The 21,381-nt window shown below is 37.1% G+C and overlaps 1 protein-coding gene across 2 annotated transcripts in view; it reads left to right on the top strand.

Moving 5' to 3' along the window:
- The window catches only part of Dennd1b (DENN domain containing 1B), a 219,998-nt gene that overhangs the window by 65,801 nt on the left and 132,816 nt on the right, over nucleotides 1–21,381 (top strand). For both annotated transcript variants that reach the window (XM_036202682.1, XM_036202683.1), the window contains exons 4-5: nucleotides 3,587–3,636; nucleotides 5,574–5,693. In XM_036202682.1, coding sequence (XP_036058575.1) covers nucleotides 3,587–3,636; nucleotides 5,574–5,693 — 170 coding nt within the window. The remainder of the gene's footprint in view (nucleotides 1–3,586; nucleotides 3,637–5,573; nucleotides 5,694–21,381) is intronic.

The following is a 21,381-nucleotide window of genomic DNA, read 5'->3' as shown; positions in this document are numbered from 1 at the left end:
ATAGTGTTAATTGGAGGAGCAGTGATTATCCACTGGAAACCTTCAAATCGGGTTTTTTGACCCTCAGAGGAGACCCAACCATTTCACTGCAACTCTCCCAGTTGTGGGTATTTCTGTCCCAGATAGATAAACTCTCAGGAGTGGAGGTTTAGAGGTTAACTGAAAGAGGGTCTTTTTCAGTGCAGCTATGGAAAGCAAAATAATGGTGAAATTTAATTAATGGTCTTGGTAAATGATTGGTTATATATGGGAGTCAGGGGGAGAGGAAGGGTATAAATGATTGCCATATTTTTGGTTTGTGTGTCTTTGGAGAGGATTGTGTCACTGTAGATGTTAAGGGTTGTAACTCGGGCAACAGCTTCACTTGTAAACATCCTAAAAGTGAGATGTTGGGCTATTCAGAAAGTGATATGGGAAGGTAGGTAATAGATATAGATAATTGTGGACTTCATCAAACTGCCTAAGCTGTAAGAAGTTGGAATACATAAAGTTGAAGTCATTGGTGTAGATTAGATTTCCTATGCAGAACAAGAAAGAGGGAAGTATGGAGTTTTAGTAAGAACAAAAGCCCTTGCATTTGTTCAGGAGGAAGTGCTGGGCAAAGTGGAAGGGGAAGTAGGTTCCAGAAATGATGTGTTTCATCTTCCACTCTTCCCAAAGCAGTTCTGAGACCACTATCACTGTGGATTTTAGAGTATTTAAAGCAGATTTTTTCCTTAAGCATGGCAGCTTCCTGGGTTGAGTGGACTGTCCATCTAATGTTAGCATTTACTCTTCTCTTTCACAAAGCTGTAGGTCAGTGGTTCTCCAGCTGTGGGTCACAACCCCTTTGGGTCGAATGACCCTTTCACAGGGGTTACATATCAGATATTTAAATTACAGTTCATAACAGCAGCAAATTACTGTTATGACGTAGCAACAAAAATAATTTTTGCTTGGGGGGCTCCCCACAACATGAGGAACTGTATTAAATGGTCATAGCACCAGGAAGGTTGAGGATCACTTCTGTAGGTGAGCTATATTCTGTGGGATAAACACCCAGTAAAGAAGTTTCCATGAGTTATTTCCAGTCATTAATATGATAGTTAGATTTCCTATTTTGGAACATGTATAAAATATCCATTATTGTCCATTGGTACTTGCTCTGAAAATTTCATATTCTAGTTTATTCATTTTGTTATTTCTGTTTTTATCTATGACATGTGTTAGCAATTATGATGTTTTTGTGTGAGAGTAACATTTTTATTAGGAATATTGTGAAACTCAAATTTTTCTTGGTTAAGGGAATTTCTGTAGAAATAAAATCCTTTAGTAACACAGGAAACTTATCTTGTTTGTGGTCAGCAGTATGGCACACCTAACTAACCTGCAAATACATGTCTAGAATTAACTCTGTGTGTGTGTGTGTGTGTGTGTGTGTGTGTGTGTGTGTGAGAGAGAGAGAGAGAGAGAGAGAGAGAGAGAGACAGACAGAGAGAGACAGAGAGACAGAGGGAAAGAGGGAGACAGACACAGAAAAAGACAGAGAATGAGAATATAAAACCTCACACTTATTGCTAATATATATAGAAGTATAATTTTAATTTATCACTATTATTAAAATGACTCAAGGAACAAAAGCTGTCTGAATGCTTTTTTCCTCTTTTCAGCACCCTCCCCTTAAAATAACTTTAGTTTAGTTTGCACCTGTAATTAAAGAAGAAAGGAAGTCCTTGGAGCTGGGGGGACTTCAGCTATTGATCTTTGTGCACCCTGCTTATCCTGTCAGGGAGCAGTCAACATCATAGCTGCCCCGTCGCTGACAGGAGCTGAGGGGAGGGCTTTTTTCCCCTCCCTATACTGTTTATACACTTGTCTATAGACCTGCTGGCTGCTTGAATTTTAAAGAGTGAAGAGGTTTAAAGACTTGTCCCCTGAGGGATGCTGCTGCCAGTTGGGAAGCGAGCTGAGGCTGTTTTGCAGAAGTGTGTTGCATGCATGTTGCTTATGGAGAAGAGAGGGTGTTTGTGAAAGATTAAGCAACTAAATGAGAGGCTTCTTCCTTAATTTGAGCATAAAAATTGATGTGAAATATACAGCTATTTTATATATATTCAGAGGTAGACATTGACTTGGGATGCTTTTTATTGTTTCTGAATTATGTGGGGAGTTTTGCAAGAGTTTATCTTACTACTCTTTATTGATGTGGTAAATGACTTCATGTTATATGACACAAGGTAACAATTAAGCAACAGTCAAATGAAAACAACTGCCCTCATTTGTAATAAGCTACATTTTTAGTCATTTATTTCATGTCTAGTGACTTTTTAAATTACATTTAGCAAGATATTGTAAAGAGTAAGGTAACTTTCTCTGAGCATGGGTCTGTGCTCAAACTTTTAATGGTACACACTCATAAGCAAGCCTGCATACTTGCCCTAAGGTTAGCATGCTTTTCCCCTTAATATGAAGCTTTTCTGTATGTTTCTGTGAGTTTCTTCTCTTGAATTTTTCTTAAGTATTGCTATTGGATTTCTATAGTATTTTATTTTAATTAATAATTGCCAAATATTTTTTTAAATTAAGAAATTCACTTAAAGATACTTAGTATTGTATTTCTATAGAAGCTTTATGCATTCGGATCAGTCTGATTTTACTGGTAAAAGGCATTTGTGGAAGTGACTGCTTCGTGAAGATATTTGCTCCTTTGCTTCTTAACAGGCATTGTCTTTAGTTTCTGCTCCTTTATGAGATCATCTCACTTTAATGTTTATGGTATCTGTAATTATGGGTGCGACCTTAGATACAAAGTTAGATTTTGATGTTTTGCTCAGATCCATCAAAATACATTTTTTCTTATTTTTCCAACCTCGGACAGTTTGCATTCTTTGTAATTTAACAAATATAAGTTCTAAATTTTTAATAGGATTATTGTCTGTTTTAGTAAAACATTGATCTTTCATATCTAATTACTTAATATTTTAATATTTAACTATTATAATAGCGACTTATTTTAAAATATGCATTTAAGAGGGCTATGTGAAATAAATTTAATACCGTGTGTTTGAACACGTAAATGTATATTTTAGACTCTATACAAAGTCTTTTAACTTAAAAAAACCATTTGCCTTTGGGACATGCAGAGTTGCTATCCTTCTCAGTAATTCATTCTGCTGCCAACTTCATTCCCTTTTCTCCGCCTGCATTCTAATTGAAACAACATTTATATTTTAGAGCCAGAATCTGTGAAAAGTCCCCATGGCTAGCCTGTGGTACAAGTAGCAGCAGACACAGCTTGCCCATATGGTGTGGTACTTCTTGTGAGATCCATATGGCCTTGTTGAAGGGGATCCCAGCAGGGATGCGAAGGGTGTTAATACCCTTCAGGCCAGGCCTTTCCCTCCCGGGGCTTCCGGCCATTGTCAGTGCAATCTGCCAAAGCACACACTTAATTCCTTTTTAATAATCAATTATTTTAGTCTGAGAACCTGTGCCTTTGTCTTAAAAATACTTCATCCACCCCTTGAAAATGTCTCAAAAAAAGTTTTAACTGCATTTAAAATAAACATTCTAAAGCATCCTCTTTATTTTGAATTTGCATTTGTAGGAAGTACTGCAGAGCGTGCCCAAGTTCTGTTTCCCCTTTGACGTGGAAAGGTACAGTATAAGTCAACAATAAGATAACTGTATTTTTCTTAGTATGTATTTCACAGTGATTAAATCTACATTTTAAGAAAATGACATACACCTTATTCCCCCCCAGTTCAAACACTGGTGATGTGAGGTTCAGAATTAGATAATTAGATAATGCCTTTCAGATTATTCTTTTACTTCCTTGGCCATGGCCAGTGAGGACATCTTAAATGTTGGCCACAGGTTATATTTCTTCTTTTTATTCTTTAGGTATGGATTGTAACAACTAGCAGGAAAGAATTGTCATTGGTCTTTGACCAGGGCCTTCAGATGGTCTTTAAAGCTTGATGTGTGTACCCCTTTTCGCTACCAGTTCATCCTAGTTGGAAGAGTGTCTGTGTGATGTTATGAACTCACTGTTCGTCGTCTCCCAAGAACAGCAGCATAGAACAACAGTGCGTTACTGCCGTGGCTGTGGGAACCTTCCCCAGTAGCTTTGAAAATTTCATTGTGTTTTTGTTTCACTGCAAATACTAAGTGAACTTCTGTATGCAATTGGAATTTAGTATAATAGATATCTCTGGACATAATGACATTTATAGTTTTGTGTGATTTATCACTGTTATTAGTTTTATTTGAGTGTACTATAAAAAGTTTCTAAAAGAAAATTTATTTTAGGAAGATACTTTGCCAAGGATTACTGAGTAACACTGAAATTTTAGTGTATAGATTGTAAAGTGATCTAATAGTATGCTAGTTGATACTAATAAATATTGCTGATAAAAATTACTTTCTTGTCTTAAGTTTCTGGAGAATTAGTTATTCTGTCTTATTCCAAAATTATAGTATTAAGTCAATAGTAAGAACAAAATAAAGGAAGAAAAAATGTAAGAGGAAATTATAAATCTTAAACACTAGAGGATACATTAATCACTGGAGGATTTATTTTAAGTTTATAAAACTAGAAAAATCCCTGTCCATTTAAATGTGTACTTGCCCTGACCATTTAGATGTGTACTTGTTTAATAACCGGTGTTTTGTGACAAAATAATTTACTGTTTTAGAATACTGGTAGTAATTTTTCAACTTTTCAAAATCCATATGAATATTTTAAAACCAAAATTTATATGTCATCAATATTTTATTTTTGGACATAGAACCTCAAGTTCTAGTCTGGTTTTGTGAGCCAGTATCACATATGGAATATGGAAGTATATTGATGCATTTTAAACAGAGGTAGTAAACATTTCGTCTAGTAACATATCATCCCTTATCCTGAAGTGGGACATGTCATTGGGTTCTATCTTACTTATTTCAAAATCAGGTAAAACTCATTACAGATAACCTAGTAGGTTTCTTTAGTAGGAAGTGTATTCTTTTGAGTTGGTATTTGATTCTTCATTTTATTGATAATTCTAAAATATAACGCTAAGAAAAATGCTAGTAGTGCTTGGTGTGATGTACTACATTGGGTAAGAATTTCAACAGAAGAAGCAATTCAGCATGATGGTGGTCACCCTCAGTGGATGAAGCAACATGATTTGCTATCCAAGCAATTAAAATTTGGGAAAAGTAGAATACCTTAGACAAGAGAGAGGCTAGAGATGAGTATAGTGACTGAATCTGTTGATTTTTCTGCAGAGTGAGTAATCATGGCTCCAACCTCATGATGTATTTTATGGGGAACTTATTTTTCTGAAAATGTAGGATGAACATTGATTTCCGAGTGAGGCATTTGATTGTATTGACTTCCTCTACCTGTGAGATGTTAGAACCTCTTGTGATGCTTGACTCATGACTCAGGAGCTGATATACAGATTCATGACCCTTTAGTTATAGAACATCATTCCAGCTTCTAGAACCCAGTACTGCAAAGGCAAAGCCAATTCAAATACCAGTCAAGCCTTTTTGTCTTAAAGAATATGAGCACAGATTTAATTTGTGATGTTGTTATATCTTAGGGCATCTCAGAATCAAGTTGGACAGCACTTTACCTTCGTATTGACAGACATTGAAAGTAAGCAGAGATTTGGGTTCTGCAGACTCACATCAGGAGGCAGAATTTGTTTATGTATTCTTAGGTGAGTAATTATAATAAAAACTTGGCTATAAAATAAATTATCTTGCTTTTCTGCTATATCATGCTTGGGATTTCAAAAAATCAAAACAAAATAAATTCTTATATTTTGTTTACTTTCTTTGCTTGTTCACTCTAAATCCAAGAAAGTAAGAAATAATCTCCACATACAGGATAAATTGTTTACCAATGACATTAGAAATTTTCTTAAAAGAACTAAATCTTTTAAATAGAAGGTGTTATGGATTTATCACTGAAAATTAAATATTAATATGTGAGTTATGATATGTGTAAATAGGATAACATTTAATAAAGTTAACATATGCTCTTTTCTGTCATTGATGCTCGTGTGATTTTTGTGAATGAATTTCTGTTTTAAGGCAAAGGTTCCAAAATTGTAGTTGGGGAAGAAGTTACAGAGTTTTGTTGGGCCACTGGGTATTTTAAAAAGTTTAAAAGATGCTGTTAACCTTACATATTTTTAGAAGTTTTGTATAAAATTTACTTTCCTAATTCCATTTGAGAAATGGGGATATCTGCTAATTGCAGGTCCTACCTATCCCAATGGAAACAATAAGGTGGAAATAAATAGGGTTTTAGTTTTGTGATGATCTTGCTAGATTCATAGTCCCCTCCTGCAAAGTATTGTGATTTGAGCTGTTGGTAGTTGAAAAAAAAGTATTTAAACTTAGAGTTCCTGTAAGATGTCATGGTGAACAAATCCAGATGTAGCCTATAAAAAGTAGAATTCTTTACTACTATGATATATAGATAATGGCAATTCTAGACTCAATGGAAATGATTGTAGAATAATAACAGTCAATTTTCAGATTAACATATGAAGGAAACCTGGTATATTAGTAACTTTTCTTCTGTTGTGGTTCCACACCATGACCAAGGCAACTTACAGAAGGAAGGGTTTATTTTGGGCTTATGGTTCTGGAGAGATACGAGTCCATCCTCATCACAGCAGGCAGTAGGCAGCAGGCTTGATGGCAGGAAGAGCTCAAAGCTCACATTCCAAACCACAACCAGGAAATCAAGAGAGCCAACTCAGAATGGTGTCACCGGTTTTTAACCAGTGAAGCTGGTGAGTTAGTGAAGTGTTTTCTCCAGCAAGGCCACAACTCCTAAAACTAAGCCAGGCACGTGGAATATTCAAATGCCTGAGCTGAGGCGGAGATCTCACTCAGCCAGCACACCTTGGTAGAAAACGTGTGGCTCTCTGTTCACTAGCTAGTGAGCTGTATGTGTCAGCCACACAGGCATGTGGACTGCAAATTTGAGGCTAGTCTCTGCTAAACAGGGAGGTGGGGATTTCATAAAAACACTGCAAACAAAGGTTGCGCTGGGGAATGTTTTTATTTGAATCAAACAAAATGGGTGAGTATTTTAGAATGAATGTGCTTTTCATTGAGGGACCACTTTTTTATTAATTCTTGTTAATAATTATATTTAAAACTTACACTCTGCCCAAATGAACTGAATGCTTCAAAGTATAGGTTGACCCCCCCCCCCCTCCTGTATGGTCTGGAACTCGTTATGTAGAATAGGCTGGCTTCAAACTCATAGTGATAAGCCTGCTTCTGCCTCCTGAGTGTTGGGATTGAAGACATGCTATGCCACAACTTGTCCATATGATGAAATTTTTAGCTGGAGAAGATTGTTTAGGTAGTGGGGTGGAGTTGGAGGTTCAGGGTTTTAGTAAAGAGAATCTATTTTTTATCCTACTTTCAAATCTAAAGTTTAAAGGAGGACATTATTTTGGTGTACTCTAACAAGGTTGGATTTTTTTTTTCCCTTTGAAAAACCAAGATAATGTGTACTTTCTATTTTTTTCTGTGAATTTTTGAAAATTTCATTGAAAAATTAAAAATTACAGAAGATTTCCAGTAGTCCTGTGACCTTCTGTGTATATGTCCCTCATATTCATCAATTACATCATCTCTCTCCTCATACTGTCTTTCTCTTAGTTTTCTCTATTATTTTAATGACCCATTTGAGAATAAGTTATAGACATCATTGTTTAGATTTGAATCTGCATCCTTCTAATTGATTTCCTGATACTATTTATAATAAAAGATTTTGAACTGTTCCCCTGTTTTTATCTTAAAATATTTTAACTATACTGAACCTGTTAATAAGCTGAAATGATTACTGTATACTTACCATAGTTTATGTAACTTTCCTGTGGCTAGGAAGTAGTTTTTAAATTTGGGAAAGCTATTGTTATTTTAAAATGTTTATGTAAAACATGAAATATACTTCGTGTTAAATGATATATATATATATATATATTATATATATATATGTATATATATATAAATGTATATGTCTGTAAGGCAGTTGTCATTAATTTATAGAAGTTATTATGTTGACTGAAACTTTTGCATTCAGAAGAATAGCTGAACATCTTTTGGACTCCTAAGTTAGAAATACTTTTACCTGCAAAAATATGATTATATTATGTGAATCTAATAAATTAAAAGTAAAAACACATGTTAATCAGATAGTCTTTTATAGGGAGCATCATTGGTTTTTGGATTTCTTATTAAATATTCTTTTATAGTTAGTCTCTTTCATCGTCTGATGGTGATTCTGGTGAACTAGAATGAGTCTTGCTTGGTAAGACATGCTGAGGAAGCTTTGACACTGCTCTTCTGTTCCCTCTGGGATTAGGAAAGTACTGCAGGCTTGATGGGGTGACCCAATCCTTGTCCTTCAAAGTCAGGGCACTTCAGTGTTAGCTCTCCCTCCTCCTGCCCCATTTAATTAGTTCTGTTCCATTCACCCTGTTTCCCTACATATCACTGTATCCCCTATCTCTTTGTCCCACTGTTTTTCTAATTCCTATGGCTATTCCAGATGAAATGTGCATGTCTAGAGTTTTAAATCTGCTATCCACATATGAGAGAAAACATAGGTGTTCATTGTCTTAGTTAGGTTTCCATGATTGCAACGAAATACCATGATCAAAAAGCAAGTTGGGAAGGAAAGGGACCTTATACTTCCGTATCCATAGTCCATCACTGAAGGAAGTCAGCACAGGAACTCAAACAGGGCAGGATCTTGCAGGCAGGAGGCCATGGAGTGGAGCTGCTTACTGGCTTGCTCAGCCTGCTTTTTTTTTTTTTAAAATAGAATCCAGGACTACTAGCCTAGGGATGGCACCACCCACCATGGGCTGGTGAGGTGGGCAAGAAGTACCAACCCTTGGCTAGAGATCTATTGGTTAATTATCGCTTCCTGGAGAGAAATTCAGTTTTCTTAATGGATATGACTCCTGGTAGGTGGACCACTCTCTCCAAGGCTGACCCTGCCCTGCCCTCAAGAATATTTAGGGGGCACATACTAGACTGAATGGATTTTAAAAAAATTTAAAAAGTGAACAAAATGTTGGGTAGGTATGGGTGTAAGAGTGGATCTGGGAGAGTTGGGGTTGGGGGGAGGGGGTTAATATGATCAAAATACATTATATGAAATTCTCAAAGAATTAATAATATTATTAAAAATAGTTTCATGGAAAGAGCATCCAGTTGGTTATCTGATACCATGTTCAGCCCTGAAAGCATATATATATACAAGTAACATATAGATTGATCAGTTTGTACTTACATGTTTAGGAGCATAAATATATGTATGTAACAACAATTAATGAAAAAAAGAGGTGGGTTGGAGAGATGGCTCAGAGGTTAAAAGTACCGACTGCTCTCTCCGAGGTCCTGAGTTCAATTCCCAGCAATCACATGGTGGCTCACAACCATCTGTAATGAGACCTGGCACCCTCTTCTGTATACATAATAAATACATAAATCTTAAAAAGAAGAAAAAGAAAGAAAGAAAAAAGAGGCTATGAATTTATTTTACAAAGATCAAAGAGGTGTATATAGAAGAGTTTGGAAGGAGAAAAGGGAAGAAGGAAATGATGTAATTATATTGTAATCTCAAAAAATAAAAGAAATATTGTGATATTGTAAAAATAGCTTTAGGCAGCATTTTACTGGTCTAAAATTCTAAGAAGCTGTCATTATATAGATGATCAACTATAAATAAGAACTTTAGGCATTATGTTAGAAACTAGTAGGAATGTCTTCAGGTCATCTTTCATCAGGTAACCATATATGGTATGTTCGCAGGATGGGAAGTTATCTTACTAGTTTTTGTTGGCGTGGGCACAGCAAGCGGTCGACTGAGCATGGCAGTGCCACAGAATTCAGAACAGAAGGGGGGCTTGGTTCTGCGGCATTGAAATTTAAGATCAGGATGTGAAATGATGACCTCTGAAAGAAAATGACATACTGGTGGGCTGACCATGATACTTAGGAATCCAGATATTAGTACAGTTTTCTGAGTTCCATATAAAAGGTCAATATGAGAAGTGTTTAATGGCTGAAAAAAATGTGTTACATATTTCCAAAACTTCTTATTACCTTGAAGCAATACTTGCTAGATTTTGTACTTTTTTGTTTTGTTTATGTATTTGATTTTCAATACAGTGTTTCTCTGTAGTCCTGGCTGTCCTGGAACTCACCCTGTAAACCTGGTTGGCCTCGAACTCATAGAGATCCACCTGCCTCTGCCTTCTGAGTCCTGCGATTAAAGGAGTGTGCCACCATCACCAAGCTTATATTTTGTATTGCACACTTAGAATGTGCTAGAAAAAAGTTTGATATAATACAAACTTTATACACACATATAATATACATCCTATATACATTTAAAGCTTAGATTTAAATAGTAATTTTTGTGGAAAAGAGCTGGGTAAGGACTATAAGAGTGTCTATAGAGCTACTCAGAATCTCTCAGACCTTCCTGTTTGTAACAGACTTCCATTTTGGAAAGAGAGGAGCTGTTCTTCTGACTATGACTAGAGGCTGAAGAAGCTTCAAGGACTTTTTACAATCAGATTGGCAAAGCCTTTGATTGGAGCTCTCGTACTTACTACAGCTAAGACTTACCGAAGCCCTTGACAAATGCTCCCACCGGCAAGTCACAGAGCATCAAGACAGGCCTACAAAAGAAAGCACGGACCATTTGTATTTGGACACATAATGTCTGCACTGTAATATTGACGTTTCAGTCTTATTTCCTCATGGCCAAAAGTAGGTTTATATATTTTTGTACAGTTTATCATGCTAAAGGATTAACTATTGTCAGCATTTGTAATTTTAAAAATGCACATATATTTTTAAAGTAGTTCATAAGAACTCTGGTAACTATAACATTCTCCTATGCAAGTGTCCAGAAATATTGTCCATGATTAATCTGACAATTACTTTTATTCTTACTTTCCTGATAAGTTGCTACTATACACATGCTACTAAAACCATGTGTTGAATTCTCCTAAATTCTATTATCATATTTGTCAGTCAATATGTTAATTTCTATTTATCTTATTTAAGAAAAAAAATTAAAGTTTAGTCCAGTGTAATATTAAAAATGACATTTAATTTGAGGCTTGTGGTGTCAGAGTTCTTTCTCTGAAGTGACTGTCCTGTTCAACAGGATTTCAAAGCTATCCTCGGAGATCACTAATCTGAGTCCTATGGCTTATGTTTAGAATTGCTTGCATATGCTAGCAAAGATTCAAGAAAAACCCTTCCACCTCTAATTTCATTAATGTAATTTTACAGCTATAAAAACGTCGCCAAGGGTTCAAAATGAAATACTCTAATGAGGAAGGCAGATTTACGTTTAAGGCCTTTGTAGCCCCCTTTGCTACCTGTGACTCACATCAAACTTGAAGGCTTCACACTCTGCCTTTGCACAGGTCCCTTAGAAGCAGGATGTTTTAATTTTGCACATTTTGTGTCAATTTTCTAATGGACAAACAGCCTGTAGACATGAGAGGTTTTCCAAAGGAAAGGCCAGTTCCTTCGTTTTATTTGGTTACTATGTGTTAGGTTCCTGCTGATCACTCAGGCTGGTAGTGGTTGTCTGACTGTTTGACAAAAAGCATTTCCTTTCCTTTATTTAACCTTTGACTTTTGGATGTCAAAATGTTACTAGCACTGTGGTGCAAGTCCAAGTGTGGGGAGCCTTCCGACACCACAGGTGGGCGCATGGGTTCCTGCATGCGTCTGCCTATTGCCTCTTGTCTTCATTGGAAATTTGCGACATAATCTTACAATTAAACTTTAGCCTCCTGGCTTTTAGAAGAGTTATCGGTTTTATGTTTATATATTTACAAATATATAACAGTCACACAGTTTGCTGATGAGGTTACATTTTTACTTTTAAAATATTCAAATGAGAAAGCCGATTCATTTTCCACATTTGGTTGACTGTTTTAACTTCCTGGCATTCTTGTTGTTGGTTATAAAAAAACAAAAAGGAAAAAAAAGAAAAAGAAAAAAAAGTATTTTAAGTAAATTTGGAAGTACTAAAAACTAGGGGAAAATTTAAGTTACTGATGATCATTTTAAGAGTTTATATGTTAGTACTATTTTGAACATACATCGCTTAGAAATTACCCAAGAAACTACAAAAAGTAAAGAACTCACCCAAATTCAAACCCATGAGAGTATTTTTTATCCTTGAAGGCCTATGTGCTTTATAATATTTATTGTATGTATTATATTCAAGTAAAAAGTTTTAGACAAACCCTGTTATTAAAAAAGAGTTGCTCTTGCCACAAATTTTGCCTCAGAAGTGTGAACTAGACTCTTGTCAGAACATTGGAGTTCTTTCACTCTCTGTGGACCGTCAGAAAAGGAAGTCAGGTAGGATCTGCTGTTGAGCGTTTGCTTTCTATTATGAGTTGTGGATTTAGTTTGCTTCAGGGATCAGGCAGGCAGGAGGCCCAGATGAGAAATAAGTTAGGTGCCTTGTTATAGGAAACCGGGTAGAGTGCTCTCTGAACAGCACAATGCACAAAAAAGCACCTCTCAGCCCCAGGCTTTTGTTAGAGGAAAATTGTATGGCTGGAGTCCAGTTCTTATCACTTCTAGAGGAACAAGAAATTGAGATTTTTTTCAAATGTATTATCGGAGATTTAGAAACTGACAGTTTATTAGATTAAACACAGGCACAAAACCACTGGTGCAGAAAACAGAGCCCTGAGTTTGCTGGCTGCAGCTGCAGAGAGCCTGTCTGCAGCCTCTGCTCAACATGATTTCAGATCTGCAGCAGAAATGCCTTTGCATTCTCATGCTTTTGGGAGCATGCCTAGTTGTTTACAGACTAATTCCACTTAGATATGAGTGCTATTTTTATTAAAAAGTGTGAATAATTTATTCCAGTGAGCAGCTCATCACTGAGAACCCACACATGTTCGCACTTGGTTCTTTGTGGTTATACTACATGCTGATGTGTCAAGGAGTGATCTTGCAGAAATCTGAGTGTCTTATTTCAAAAATATATTATGCACAGCAAAAACTCATTTGGAGTTGATTTTTGTACAGGGTGGTAGGTAAGTGTGCACCTATTTGCAGCCATCTAGTTTGACTAGCAGCATTTGTTGATGATGCTGTCTTTCTTCCAGTGGATATTTCTGACTTCTTTATTTAACAAAAGTCAGGTGTGCCTAGGTATTTGGATTTATACCTGAGTCTTCAATTCTTTCATTCTACTCCATTGATTAGCCTGTCTGTTTTGGTTCCAATATCATGCTGCTTTTATTACTGTAGCACTGTAGAACTTGAAATAGGGATGGTGATGTCTCTTGCAATTCTTTTGTTATTTGGGATTGTTTTAGCTATACTGGTTTTGTGTGTGTGTGTGTGTGTGTGTGTGTGTGTGTGTGTGTGTGTGTGTGTTTCCATATAAAGCTGAAAATTGTCATTTCAAGATATGTGAAGAATTGTGTTGGAATTGTGATGGGGATTGTATTGAAAGGGTGTTAGATTTTTGTCAAAGGCCTTTTCTGCATCTAATGAGATGATCATGTGATTTTTGTCTTTTGGTTTGTTTATATAATGAATTACATTAATTAATTTACATATGTTGAACCATCCCTGCATTTCTGGGGTGTGGCCACCTGATGATGAATGATCATTTTGATGAGTTCTTGGATTTGGTATTTTATTGAGTATTTTTGCATTTATGTTCCTAAGTGAAATTTGTTTGTTAATTCTTTCTTTGTGGGCCCTTTCTATGTTTTAGGTATCATGGTAACTGTGGCCTTGTAAAACAAATTGGGCAATGTTCTTTTGTTTATCTTTCATGCAGTAAATTGAGGATTATTAGCATTAATCCTTCTTTGATGCTCTGGTAGAATTCTGCACTACTAGCTCTGGACTCTTTTTGACTGGGAGACTTTTAATACTGTTTCTATTTTAATAGGGGTTATAGGTCATTTGAAATTGCTTATTGGATCTTGATCTAGCTTTTATAGGTGTTATATATCACTACAAGAAACTTATCTGTTTCTTGTAGTTTTTCCTATTTGGTGGAGTACAGGTTTTTAAAGTATGATCTTATGAGTCTTTGGGTTTCCTCGGTGTTCTTTTATGCCCCCCTTTTCTTCTATAACTTTATTAATTTGAATCTTCTTTCTCTGCCTTTTCTAGTTAATCTGGCTAGTGTTTGTTAGTCTTACTGATTTTCTTCAAAGAGCGAACTCTGTTTCATTGATTCTATGTAGTTCTGTTGTTGTTGTTTTGTTTGTTTGCGTTTTATTAATTTCACCCCCAAGTTGAATTGTTTTTTGCTGTCTCCTCTTTCTGGGTATGATTTCTTCTTTTTGTTTTAAACTTTCAGGTATGCTGTTAAATTATCGTGAGATATATCTTCAGTTTTTTTATGTAGGCACTTGGTGCTATGAGCTTGCCTCTTAAAACTGCTTTCATCGTGTCCCAAATGTTTGGGTATGTTGCGTCTTCATTTATACTCAGTTCTAGGATGTCTTTCTTAATTTTTATTTCTTAATTTTTTTTTCTTGACCCATTTTTCATTCAGTAGTGAGTTGCTCATTTTCTGTGAGTTTCTAAGATTTCTGTTGTATACAGTTTAAATCCGTGGTGGTCAGATAGGATGCAGGGCATTATTTCAATTTTCATGTATCTTTTGAAACTTCTTTTTGTCCAAGCATATATATTCATGAGAAAGTTCCGTGAGATACTGAGAAGGTTTATTCTTTTGTGTTTGGATGAAATGTTCCATAAATATCCTGGTTCCATTTGGTTTATAACATAAATTAGCTCCATATTTCTCTCTTCAGTTTTTGTCCGCATGTCTTGCTTATTGGCGAGAGTGGACTATTGCAGTCTCCCACCATCTATGTGATAATAAATATGTGATTTAAACTATAGCAGTGTTTCTTTTACAAACTTGGGTGCCCTTGCCTTTGGGGCATAGATGTTAAGAATTGACATCTTGGTGGATTTATCCCTTGATTAGTATGTAGTATCCTTCCCTATATTTTCTGGTTAGTTTTGGTTTGAAGTTTGTTTTATCAGATATTAAAATGTCTACACCTGTTTACTTCTTAGGCCGATTTGCTTAGAATATATTTTTCCATCCTTTTACTCTGATATGATATCTGTCCTTAATGCTAAGGTGTTTTTGTTTGAAGGAACAGAAGGATGGACCCTATTTTTGTATCTATTCTGTTAGTCTGTCTTTTTGTGGGGGTTGATACCATTGATGTTGAGAGTTATTGAAGAGCAGTATTTGTTGATTCCTATTGTTTGTTGTAATGTGTATCCCCCCCCCCCCCATTGGTTTGCTATTCAGAGATTATTTATTCCTATGTATTCTTAGTGGTTACTTTCTTCAGGCTGAAGTTTTACTTCTAGCTTCTTCTGTAGGGCTAGATTTATAGATAGATATTGCTTAAATTTGGATCTATCTTGGAAGCCTTTCTTTCTCCATCTATTGTGATTGAACATTTTGTGGACTATAGTGGTCTGATCTGGTCCCTTTGGTCTCCTTAGAGTATAGAACATCTGTCCAGACCCTTCTTACTTTTAGAGTCTCAATTGAGAAGTCAGGTATTTGTCTAATAGGTTTTTATATTTTGCTTGGTCCTTTTCCTTGCACTTTTTTTGTTTTTAAAAAACAGATCTTGCCTTAAGTTTACTTGTAAAAACAGGATAGGGCACTGGCCACCTGCAAATAGTGTGTAGGTGTGTTACATCAGTCCGTATGTCTTCATATTGGCAGATAGAAACCATTTTTATGGGGCCTTCACAAAGGACCTGGATACCTTTGGGATCCTGAGCTGGAGTTGAGGCCTCTGCCTTGGTTTGAACTTTGGCCTTTGGTTGGCAGAGTCTACGAACCTTGGCCATGTATCTTCGAATCTGTTTCCCAAGCTTGGGGTGAGCAATGAATGCAAGAAGGCTGAGTTTGTGGTTGGGACTCTTTGGCACCTTGGCTTAACCACCTTAGGCTTCCCAAGGCCTTGATGGCCTCTGCTTGTGAATTCATTGCCTTTGCTTTGTTTGCCTGCATCTTCTCCAGGCCTTTCTTGTGGTACTTCTTGGCAGTGTCTGTTCCTTGGGAACTTGGGGTCAACTCTTTCAACTTTTCAGCTGACATGTGCAAATCTTGTCAGCTGGATCTAGGATCTGAGGACCTGAAAGAATGGGATGGACTACTTCCAATGCTGTAGACAGCCTTACTTCACTTTCAGTGTACTCTTATACATGAATGAAACAAAGAAAGTATGATCCAAGGAAGGTTGTCTGAGTCCAGAAAAACATGTAAATAATCATTAATGAATACTAATAGAGCAGCCCTTTCCCAGAACTTTCTCAGGACAGATCAATTTAACCACAACTACCAGGCACGTACTGATAGATTCTACCTGGGAAGGCATGAAAACAAGAGAAGACCATATCTAGATTCAGGCACACTGACCAGATTGGGTTCTATAGCTGTGTTCTGACATCCCACAGGAATAAACATGTCTGATAAATTGAATGTAAATGTTTGTCACAAGAGGCACACAATCACGTTTAAGAACAATCCAGGGAACAAAATGCACCTTAGGTAAAAGCACCCCTCCTCCCAAGGCATTGTTCACTATGGGTCATTCTTTTTAGAATCATGTCTTCATGACCAGGGGTTTTGGGGATTGGTTGTATGTGGTGTGGTTCTTGGACTTGGCCATGTCTGCTCGGTAATCTGCAGGAGAGAAAGAAAGGCCACCCCTGGAACTTTAACCTCCCCAGTCCCATCGTTTGGTTTGTTCTATATCTTTTTTGTTTTGATTATATGATGACGGGAATTTCTTCTCTGGTCCAGTCTATTTGGTGTTCTGTATGCTTCTTGGGCCTTGATAGGTATGTCCTTCTTTTGGTTTGGGGAATTTTCTTCTATGATTTTATTAAAAAAAATTTTTGTGTGTGCCTTTGACCTGGATTTTTTCCATTTCCTCTAATCCTATTATTTGTAGATTTGATCTTTTCATTGTGTCCCAGGTTTCCTGAATGTTTTGTGACTGGATTTCCCCCCCCCCTTGGTCTGCCTTGATTGTTTATTGGGATAGAGAACCATTTACAGTATTAATTATTATTATCTTTCTCCTCTATCTTTCCAATAGCATCTGGTCCATCTTTCAGTTCTCATTTGGTGATAATGAAATCATTAAAAACCCACACCAGAATGCTTTTTGCTTATCTCTGTACCCTTTGGATCATCTGCCAATAAACTTAACACCACTTACTCATTGGTGTGCTCCCTTTCTGGTTTTTTGTTTGTTTGTTTGTTTACAATTTTAAAATATTTATTTCCAGTGGACCTTTGTATCATGTTCTGAAAAATTTTCAAATTTATATAAGCAACATTATACCATAAATACCCATTCAAAGTTATTTACTTAATATAGTGGTTCTCAACCTTGCTAATGCTACGACCCTTTTTTTTTTTTTCATTTTTCTTTATTAAGAAATTTTGTACTCACTCTACATACCACCCACAGATCCCCCTTCCTCCTTCCTCCCACCCTCCAGCCCTCCCTCCCTAGCCACCCCATATCCCCACATCCCCCAAATCAAGCTCTCCCATGGTTATGACTGGATTTTTATAGATTGAACATTTTCTTTGACTGTGGCATCCATTTCTTCTATCTTGTCTTCAGTGCCTGAAGTGTACTTCTCATATTCTGTGGGTGAGACTTGCTTCTGAGTTTTGGCTCAAGTTCCTACATTTTTCAGTGCCAGAGTTTCCTCTATTTGGATTTTCTTTATTGATTCTATTTCTGCTTTCAGGTCTTGACCATTTCTTTTTATTTATTTCCTTCCACTGCCTTTTTTTTGTGTTTTCATAGTTTATTTAAAGATTTATTTATTTGTTATGTATACATCATGTATGACCAGAAGAGGGCCCCAGATCTCATTACAGATGATTGTGAGCCACCATGTGGTTGCTGGGAATTGAACTCAGGACCTCTGGAAGAACAGTCAGTGCTCTTAACTTCTGAGCCATCTCTCCAGCCCCATAGTTTTTTTTTGTTTGTTTTTTTTTTTTTTTTAAGAGATTTTTTTATTTCCTTAAGGACCTCTATGACTTTCATAAAGGCTATTTTAAGGTCTTTGTCTTGTGCCTCAGCTGTGTTTCCCTTCTCAGGACGTACTTTAGAAGGGTTGGTCTTTAGTGGTCCTGGCTGTTATTGATTGTGTTTTCATGCTGGTGTCAAGTTATCTGCGTTTGGGATGGTTGCAGTTCTAGGTGTTGACATCAGGTCTTGTCTTTGTTTTGTGGGTGTTTTGTTCCTTGGTTTCCTGTTGCCCTGTCTTGCTATGTGTGGCCACTGGCAATTCAGAGTAGAATGCATTTCTGGGTATTGGAGGTTGACACTTAGGAATGGGAAGACACTAAAAGGTGGTGAGTGCTGAGGAAGACCACAGGAGGGAGGAAAACATGGTATTCCCTGTGGACCTCTTTAGTCCCCTGGGAATCAGGGTCGAGAGTGAGAAGAGGCCACAACAGGTAGTCTTCTACAGAGCTGGGGATGAGACTGGGGGACTGAATTCGGAGGAGAGAAAGTGAAGATCTGAAGCTTGCTGACCTGCTCAGTTGTCCTTCTTGCTTCTCTGGAAGGCTTGGCTGATGCATTCCCTGGTAATATCTGCTGGAGTTGTGGGCTGAGACTGTGGATGAATGGTGAGCAGGGTTGGAGGAGAAGATCTGTGGGGTCTGCTGGAGATGGAGGCAGAGAGGGAAAAGAGGTTACTGCAGGTAGTCTTTTGCAGAGCGGAAGATGAGACTGGGGGATTGGATTTGGAGGAAGGAGATGAGGGAGAGGTGAAGATCTGTAATTAGCTTATTACTATTATAGCTATTATATCTATATATTATTATATAGCTATTACATCTGGCCAGCTTGCTGTGTGTTTCCCAGGGATTGCCTGCTGGAGATGGAGGCTGGGATAAAGGGATGAGTAAAGGGAAGGGAGGTTGGAAGATAAGATTTGTGTGCTCTACTTCAGATGGGGGGGTGGGCAGGCTGGGGGCGGCAGAGAAGGATGGGAGGTCCCAGCAGGTAGTCTGCTACAGTGCTGGGGGCAAGAGGCAGTCAGGGATTGGATTTGGAGGAGGGGAGGCAGTGGTGAAGATCTGTAGTTAGCATACCTGCTTCTCCCTCAGGTGTGACTTGCTGAATGATGATTTTAGACTACCAGTGAGTATAAGAACTATGGTGGGATGACACGTTTTGAGTTGTTAGTTTAAAAGCTGTAATCTCAAGGATTATCTTTTTTTTCTTTTTTTAATAAGGCATGTTTGAATTGCTGTCTGAAAACTAAGGCTTGAGCTGTTAAATAATTTCATTAATATTTCTGATTTTCACATCCCTAAATGATTTCAGAGATGTCACCTATCTATTCCGAATTTTCTAGGCTCCCACACAAAGCATCAACATGCTTAGTGTGAACCTGTCCGACCTTTCATCCCAAGCTCATCCTTGTCAGATCCTAAGCCTTTGCACAACTCTGGTCTTGGACTTCTCTGTTCTTTGTGCTCTCCATTGTGTTTCCCAAGCCCATGCATTCTTTTTCGGTTTCCCTTATTTCATTGAAGCCAGGAGGAGAATTTGTGAAGCCTGGAATGGCCTTCTTTCCTCTGGTTGCAAGGCATTCATCTTCTCACATGCGTGGTCCGAATTGAGGTGTTTGCTGACTTTGGTAGTTTGTCCTCTTGAGTCTTACCTCTTTGTCTTCTTGGAAATACCAGGTTGTTTTCTCTTCCTGTTCTTGAATTTCACAGGAAACTGAAGCGTGGCTTCCTCATTTCCTATGTCATCACCCATTTAGTTGGAAGACTCAGGTCTGAAGGGGAGGGGCCATTCTGGTGATGTTTTAAGAAATGCTCCCTTTTCTTTCTTTGGGAGCCACCATTATTCAGTGGCCTGATACAGGCTGGTGTTGTGGTATTTTCCCTCTTATTAGCTGCCTGTCTGTCTTTTTCTTCTAGTTCCCAGGTGATTTTCTTATCTCTATCTTTCCATGTTTTGAGGTTTTTTCCCCCTCAACTTTTAGAATTTATGACCCCCCCTTATTACCACTGTGGAGGTGGTGGTGGTGGCTCATGTGCTATAGAGTATGTGTGGAGGTCACATGATAACTTCGTGGGTCAGTTCTCTCCAGTCAACCACGGTGTGAGTCTGTGGATTGAACTAAGGTTTCCACAGGCTGACTGGCCTTCCCTCATTCTTGTTTTCCAATAGTTCCTTTTTAAAAGTTGAGTTTACTAGCGTCCTCCTTTCTTCCTCTCCTGAGGGATTAAGGCAATTTAAAGTTCTCTTCTGTTTTTGTCACGGTTTTCGTTTGTTCTTTGTAAACATACCTAAGCTGTTTAACAGATATTATTACTGTGTGTAGATACTGTGTGGGAGTGTGGATATGTGCATGCCATGGTGCACATGTGTACCTCAGAGGACAGCTTTCTGGGGAGTCACTTCTGTTCCTTCTGTATGTGGGTTCCAGGATTTGAACTCATGCCATCATGCTTGCATGGAACGGTGCTTTATCTAAACACTGAGCTATCTCACTGGCCCTAGGCTGTCCATTTGCATTGAAAGAAAAACTAATAAACTGAATTAGAAAATAAGTGTGGATTAAATAGTAAGACTGCTTGAAAATAAATAAGTAAATAAATAATAAAAGTAAATAATAAGCAAATACATAGAGTAGTTTTATATAGCTAAATGAATTTTAAATCATAATTTTGTCATTGAAAATCAATTTATTATATGTATAATTTTTTAGAATAGGCTTTGTCTGTAATGATGGTTACATGATTTCTGAAGAATTAATTATATATACATGGTTCTGTTGCATTATGTATCAACTGGGTAATATTTGTAAAGATATTCAAGCATGTGCTATATACTTGGTAAGTCAATGGTAGATCACTGTACAGTGGTGGTCCTGTGACATTGCCACCATGTTAATTTGTGTAAATGCACTTTGAGATACTCACATGAGGACATATTGCGTAAGGTCTCACTTCTCACCAATAAAGTGACCTGTGACTGCAGTTATACATAGTTTTATAGTTAGCCTTTCTAAACCCTCATACAGGGTTGATTTGACATTTTAAGTCATTTTGCGGATGCTGCTGACATAAAATGGAAGTGAATATAACTAAAATTGCTATAATATTAGTAATACATTTTCTGGAATTGATAAAGAAAACATTGGTGCAGTTCTTTTATGTTATCCAGGATCAATGCATTTTAAAGAATATCAATTTGGTTTTCATCTCCTTGCTTGTTTATTGGTTCTAAACTTCAGGTGTTTTACATA

Source organism: Onychomys torridus, chromosome 11 (genome assembly GCF_903995425.1).
Source record: "Onychomys torridus chromosome 11, mOncTor1.1, whole genome shotgun sequence".
Classification (NCBI taxonomy): domain Eukaryota; kingdom Metazoa; phylum Chordata; class Mammalia; order Rodentia; family Cricetidae; genus Onychomys; species Onychomys torridus.
The sequence above is the reverse complement of the archived record's forward strand: the minus strand, read 5'-3'. Positions and strand labels throughout refer to the sequence as shown.